The sequence below is a fragment of the Nerophis lumbriciformis genome, linkage group LG35, assembly GCF_033978685.3.
Source record: "Nerophis lumbriciformis linkage group LG35, RoL_Nlum_v2.1, whole genome shotgun sequence".
NCBI lineage: Eukaryota > Metazoa > Chordata > Actinopteri > Syngnathiformes > Syngnathidae > Nerophis > Nerophis lumbriciformis.
In genome coordinates, this window is record NC_084582.2 from 11305168 (window position 1) to 11312876 (window position 7709).

Genomic DNA, 7709 nt, shown 5'->3' on the forward strand with positions numbered 1-7709 from the left:
AAAAGATCACTATTGTTGGCAGAGTTTGAAAAAGGAAAGCAAGAAAAAAGGACAGTCACTCTCGCTTTGGAGCTCCTGCTAGATCTCACGTTGAGGGGTATGTGAAACTATGATGAAGCTGAAGCATAAACAACAATTACAATGGAGAAGCTCAATGGAATTGGGACCACTGTCATCAAGAAAACCATTGATAACACATGGGAGCCTGCAAGATCTACAGTCGTGATCAAAAGTTTACATACACTTGTAAAGAACATAATGTCATGGCTGTCTTGAGTTTCCAATACTTTCTGCAACTCTTATTTTTTTGTGATAGAGTGATTGGTGCACATAATTGTTGGTCACAAAAAACATTCATGAAGTTTGGTTATTTTATGAATTTATTATGGGTCTACTGAAAATGTGACCAAATATGCTGGGTCAAAAGTATACATACAGTAATATTAATATTTGGTTACATGTCCCTTGGCAAGTTTCACTGCAATAAGGCGCTTTTGGTAGCCATCCACAAGCTTCTGGCAAGCTTCTGGTTGAATTTTTCACCACTCCTCTTGACAAAATTGGTGCAGTTCAGCTAAATTTGGTGATTTTCTGACATGGACTTGTTTCTTCAGCATTGTCCACAGCATTGGTCAGATGAAACAAAAATGTAGTTGTTTGGCCACAATACCGAGCAATGTGTTTGGAGGAGAAAAGGGGAGGCCTTTAATCCCAGGAACACCATTCCTACCATTAAGCGTGGTGGTGGTAGTATTATGCACTGGGCCTGTTTTGCTGCCAATGGGACTGGTAAATGGGACAATGAAAAAGGAGGATTACCTCCAAATTCTTCAGGACAACTTAAAATCCTCAGCCCGGAGGTTGGTTCTTGGGCGCAGTTGGGTGTTCCAACAGGACAATGACCCCAAACACACGTCAAAAGTGGTAAAGAAATGGCTATATCAGGCTAGAATTAAGGTTTTAAAATGGTGTCGGAGGCAGATATTTACATATATCCATATTTAAGTGTTACTTCTTTACTTTCATAGTCATATTACAAGACACCTAGTGTTCTTCCTGTTGTTCTCTTTTGGTTGTCTGCAAGTACTGTATGTGTCAACCTTGATTTTGTGGTATGCAGGGAGTAGCCATAACTCCTTTCTCTTATCTGTTCCTGTGCCCAGCTGAGGAGGACAATAGGGTATGTGTTCGGGCTGGAGGAAGATACAACGAGGGTGGGAGCAAGAGACACTTTATAGATGAGAAGGTTTCCGTATTTTAGATTAGATCATTTTAGCTGCGCTAGGGAACACTTGCTGTACTGGATTGGTCTCACGTTTATTTTCAAAGCTTTGAAAATAAATCACAAAATACCCATTCTGTCTGGTGGTCAAATTGAACTCAGCTTATGTGTCATCAAAAGAACTTGGGAGTGACCAGCAACTTAAATTCCCTGGGAGGAACATCTGGTCCGAACGCAACAATTGCCTTCCCAAAGTCCTGACTTAAACATGTGGACAATGCTGACGAAACATGTCCATGTCAGAAAATCAACAAATTTAGCGATTGTAGCTGAGATAGGCTCCAGCGCCCCCCGCGACCCCAAAGGGAATAAGCGGTAGAAAATGGATGGATGGATGGATGCACCAATTTTGTCAAGAGGAGTGGTCACAAATTCGACCAGAAGCTTGCCAGAAGCTTGTGGATGGCTACCAAAAGCGCCTTATTGCAGTGAAACTTGCCAAGGGACATGTAACCAAATATTAACATTGCTGTATGTATACTTTTGACCCAGTAGCTCAAGAACATGTCCGTCTGAGGTTTGCCAATGAACACCTAAATGGTACGGACAAGCCTCGGGAGAATGTGACAGGATCAGATGAGACCAAAATAAAGCTCTCTGGCATCAACTCAACTCATCGTATTTATAGGCAAAAAATGTTGAATACTGTACAACCCCAATAATAGCATCACTACTGCCAAACGTGAAGGCGGAAGTAATCTGCTGGGAAGGTTGTGAATGGGTCTTCATGCATGAAAATAACCCAAAACATTCTGTCTGGCCGAGGCAACAAAAGAATGTCACTAAAAGCGCAGTACGGTCCTGGAGTGGTCTAGTCAGTCTCTGGATCGTAATCCCATACAATATCTGTGTAGCAATCTGAAACTTTGAGTTGCCAGATAAAGGTTTCAAAACTTGTTTATATTTCAGAGCTTTAGGAATGTATCTGTGAAGAGAAGTGGACCAAAATCCCTCCTGTTACGTGTGCTTTGTGACCATTTATTCAATATTTAGAATGCAAAAAAAAAAACCAACAACATCCATCGTCATGTCTTTCATAATAATTGTGAACATTAGGCAAAAAAAATAAAAAAGGCAGTTCCCCTTTAATGGAAATGCTCCAGCCTACCTCAAGGAACTCATCATCCCACACAGAATCCCAAGACTTCTGCACTTAACAACACCTATGGAATGTGCTCCTCAGAAGATTTGAATTTATTCAAAAAGGCATTTTAGGACATTTTTTGTGGCAGTATGTATTTTCTTTTCCAACATATTTTAAATCTCTTTTAAGCAAGCTTATGCATTAGCCCAACACCTAAATGTTATAGCACTTTGATATTTCCAAATGCATTACACATAAAATGTATTATTGTTATTATTATCATCATTCATAACCTTTATGTAATACTTTTTTGTTTATATCCTATCTCTCTTATCAAATACTCAGATGTGACTTTGTGTGTCTGTTTAAGGCAGGGGTCGGCAACCCAAAATGTTGAAAGAGCCAAAAATACAAAAAAAATTAAAAGCCATATTACATACAGATAGTGTGTCATGAGATATAAATTGAATTAAGAGGACTTAAAAGAAACTAAATGAGCTCAAATATAGCTACAAATGAGGCATTATGATGCAATATGTACATATAGCTAGCCTAAATAGCATGTTAGCATCGATTAGCTTGCAGTCATGCAGTGACCAAATATGTCTGATTAGCACCCCACACAAGTCAATAACATCAACAAAACTCACCTTTCATGCACAACCTTAAAAGTTTGGTGGACAAAATGAGACGGAAAAAGAAGTGGCATAAAACACGTAATAGAAAGTCGGAGAAAGTTATACATGTAAACAAACTATGGTGAGTTCAAGGACCGCCAAAATCAGTAGGACAAAACGGCGCTCGCCAAATACTCGAATCAGTGAAGCATGTTTAATATAAACAGTGTGCTTTATAACAACTAAGGAGATCTGTGTCATGTTTGTCCTCCTACAGAAACCATATTAAAACAAAAAATAAATTGTTTTCCCCTCATCTTTTTCCATTTTTCATACATTTCTGAAAAAGCTCCAGAGAGCCACTAGGGCGGCGGAGCCGCGGGTTGCCGACCCCTGGTTTAAGGGGTTAAATGTACAAAATGAATCAATAATTATTTCCTTAACTGTACTTTTTTGTACTATTACAAATGCATAAAAATACACAAAGTGCATGTTTGGCCATCACACACAAATTGATACCACTGGTGTGTCATGGCTGGGTGGGGTTGAGCTGAGCCGTAATAACTGATAAACATACAAATAATAGCCGGAACAGAGATTAGAAATGTGTGCCTCAATTTTTGTACATCTGACTTGTTAATGTCATTACATATATTTAACTTATCTGGATGTACTGTATACTAAATAAAATAAACATTAGCAGATTCATTTTAGTGAAACATTTATCCATAAAAGTATTATCAAATAGCTTCTGACATGGTGATATTCCGAGGATTAAATCTTATTAGTTTATTATTCTTCTTCGGTCAATGGTCAAAAAAATAAACAAACAGTTGTACATTCATAGATTAAAAAAGAAAATGTTGCAGACCGAAAGGGTTTAGGCTGAAGTTGAACACTTATTGCGCCTAACCCTATAAACAATGTCAAGTACAAGATGAACTTCCGAAAATTATGAAATGTCCTTTGTACAACATATTATAAATGCACATTATACACAACATAAACACAGTTAAAGGGGAACATTATCACCAGACCTATGTAAGCGTCAATATATACCTTGATGTTCCAGAAAAAAGACCATACATTTTTTTAACCGATTTCCGAACTCTAAATGGGCGAATTTTGGCGAATTAAACGCCTTTCTAATATTCGCTCTCGTTGTGACGTCACATCGGGAAGCAATCCGCCATTTTCTCAAACACCGAGTCAAATCAGCTCTGTTATTTTCCGTTTTTTCGACTGTTTTCCGTACCTTGGAGACATCATGCCTCGTCAGTGTGTTGTCGGAGGGTGTAACAACACGAACAGGGACGGATTCAAGTTGCATCAGTGGCCCAAAGATGCGAAAGTGGCAAGAAATTGGACGTTTGTTCCGCACACTTTACCGACAAAAGCTATGCTACGACAGAGATGGCAAGAATGTGTGGATATCCTGCGACACTCAAAGCAGATGCATTTCCAACGATAAAGTCAAAGAAATCTGCCGCCAGACCCCCATTGAATCTGCCGGAGTGTGTGAGCAATTCAAGGACAAAGGACCTCGGTAGCACGGCAAGCAATGGCGGCAGTTTGTTCCCGCAGACGAGCGAGCTAAACCCCCTGGATGTCTTGGCTCACACCGTCCCTTATGCCACCAAAGATGATCAAGAGAAGAATATCGACCCTAGTTCCCTGGCCTGCTGACATCAACTCCAAAACTGGACAGATCAGCTTTCAGGAAAAGAGCGCGGATGAGGGTATGTCTACAGAATATATTAATTGATGAAAATTGGGCTGTCTGCACTCTCAAAGTGCATGTTGTTGCCAAATGTATTTCATATGCTGTAAACCTAGTTCATAGTTGTTAGTTTCCTTTAATGCCAAACAAACCCATACCAATCGTTGGTTAGAAGGTGATCGCTGAATTCGTCCTCGCTTTCTCCCGTGTCGCTGGCTGTCGTGTCGTTTTCGTCGGTTTCGCTTGCATACGGTTCAAACCGATATGGCTCAAGAGCTTCAGTTTCTTCTTCAATTTCGTTTTCGCTACCTGCCTCCACACTACAACCATCCGTTTCAATACATGCGTAATCAATTGAATCGCTTAAGCCGCTGAAATCCGAGTCTGAATCCGAGCTAATGTCGCTATAGCTTGCTGTTCTTTCCGCCATGTTTGTTTGTGTTGGCTTCACTATGTGACGTCACAGGAAAATGGACGGGTGTTTATAACGATGGTTAAAATCAGGCACTTTGAAGCTTTTTTTAGGGATATCGCGTGATGGGTAAAATTTTGAAAAGAACTTCGAAAAATATAATAAGCCACTGGGAACTGATTTTTAATGGTTTTAACCATTCTGAAATTGTGATAATGTTCCCCTTTAAATTATATACACAGTAAAGGCATGTGAAATATCCTTGTACACGTGTTAAACCTTTGCACCAATTATATACTATATACAAACAATTATACTTCCATTATTATTCATATCTCACATTTAGTTTTTAATTAACATTGATCATAGTATTAACTACAGTGTTGATTCAAGAGTGATATATTTTTTTCAAGACATTGGTCTTAAGTGTTTTTTAAATGTGTGAATGGAACTGGAACATTTTAAGGAATCATCCAAGCTAGAAATACATCTACTTTTTAAGCATGTTCTTATGTTTGGTTTCTGAAAGACAGCTGAACCTCTGAGGTCATAGGGATTCTCTCTGGGTTTTAACCTCTCCTGTAGACACCGAGGCAGCATGTGGTTATGAGCTTTGTACGTCACAATAGCAGTGTTGAGGTCAACAAGATCGTGCAGTTTTAATGTTTTTAATTGAATAAACAGAGCATTGGTATGGTCATGATAATCCGCATAATTTACAATTCTAATCTCTTTCTTTTGAAGTTAGAATATGGAGTTGATGTTTGATTTGTAATTGTTACCCCAGATTTCAATACAATAATTAAGATATGGGAGTATGAAAGAATTATATAACATGTTAAAGCCTTTTGATTTACAGAGTTTTTGATTGTATGTAACATAGCAATAATTTTTGCCACCTTTGTCTTAAGTATATTTATGTACAGTTTCCAATTTAATTGATCATCTATATAGATTCCCAAAAATGTTGTTGAATACACCCTTTATATCTCCATATCATCAATTCTTACATGACACTGGATGTTATTTTTCCTATTTCCAAAAATGATATATTTTGTTTTGTTTAGGTTGATTTTGATATTCACTACACCACACATGTAAATTCAAAATGCCGAAGTCAGACTTACCTGGCGACATACACAGAAGGCTTCGCTCCCTCCGATGCTCTGAGGAGACCTTTGGCTTGTGTTCCTTCTTGTGATAGCCGTCACACGGCTATAAATATAAATGATTAACACAGAGAAGATCCAATCACATGTCAGCAGACCTTTTCCACGAGCACAGTTGCAATAAAAACACCCCAGAGCATCTGACGACTCGTAAGTGAAGTTCATCAACTTGTTTTACTGTTGTTTTTCTCTCACTCATGCGGAAGGGAAATCGTGAGAGTCTGGCCCTGGCAGCGGGGCTACATGGCACTGGTCCATACTGGGTCTCCAGCGTCCATGCCAGTGTGGAGCCAACAAAAAGGCAACAAACCCAATTTTCCATTGTGTTTCATGAGAAGTATTCGGATGGCGCACTTGTCCGTGTAACTCTCTAATGAGCTCTTTCCAATAAAGCCCCCCTCCCCCCTCTCCTTCCACACTAAAGAGCTTTATTCAGTTTCGTTTCAAAACAGAAGCACTGCAATCAAGTCTCTATGTTTGGAAATGTATGTATTATTCAATACGAACCAAAATTCAAAACACAAAATAGCTGTGTAAGTATTAGGTAAGCTCAGGACTCAGCCTTTAGGTCATCCATCCATCCATTTTCTACCGCTTGTCCCGTTCGGGGTCGCGGGGGGTGCTGTAGCCTATCTTAGGTCAGTGCTTCTCAAGTATTTTATGTTACGCCATAGGATGAAGAAACTATAAAAAGCAGTGACGTGCGGTGAGGTTGATGGCTGGTGAGGCACTGACTTCATCACAGTCAGATTTACAAACATATGAACCCTAAAGAGTATCTTATTCACCATTTGATTGGCAGCAGTTAACGGGTTATGTTTAAAAGCTCATACCAGCATTCTTCCCTGCTTGGCACTCAGCATCAAGGGTTGGAATTGGGGGTTAAATCACCAAAAATGATTCCCGGGCGCGGCGCCGCTGCTGCCCACTGCTTCCCTCACCTCCCAGAGGGTGAGCAAGGGGATGGGTCAAATGCAGAGGACAAATTTCACCACACCTAGTGTGTGTGACAATCATTGGTACTTTAACTTAACTTTAACTTTACACATACAAACTGTAGCACACAAAAAGCACATTTGATTAAAAAAAAACATTATTATGGTCTTACCTTTACTTATAAATGAAGTCTATGCGCAGCTCCTTCTGAACAAAAGCATCGATAACTTATTTATAGAAGTCTTCCTTATCTTTCTTCAGTTTTAAAAGTCTCTCTGTCTCGATGGAGATCTTCCTTTAAGTATTACCTCCTGCTTCGATTGAAAGTCCAGTTTAGAAAACTGTTTTATTTTAGATATGTAATCCTCCATGTTAATAGTCCAGGCAAGAGGAAAAAATAAACGATCGCTGCTAACTGTTGCTGCTTGTTGTCACTTCTTCTTGCAGCCGAGTAGTTGCAGAAATGCTCCCTGGGATCACTACCGCCCT

General features: G+C 39.3%; 1 protein-coding gene across 2 annotated transcripts in view; it reads right to left on the reverse strand.

Moving 5' to 3' along the window:
- Positions 1–6392, reverse strand: part of cdhr2 (cadherin related family member 2) — a 44083-nt gene extending 37691 nt beyond the window's left edge. For both annotated transcript variants that reach the window (XM_061927911.2, XM_061927910.2), the window contains exon 1: positions 6243–6392. In XM_061927911.2, coding sequence (XP_061783895.2) covers positions 6243–6252 — 10 coding nt within the window. In that variant the 5' untranslated portion in view covers positions 6253–6392. The remainder of the gene's footprint in view (positions 1–6242) is intronic.
- Between the last annotated feature and the right edge of the window lie 1317 nt (positions 6393–7709).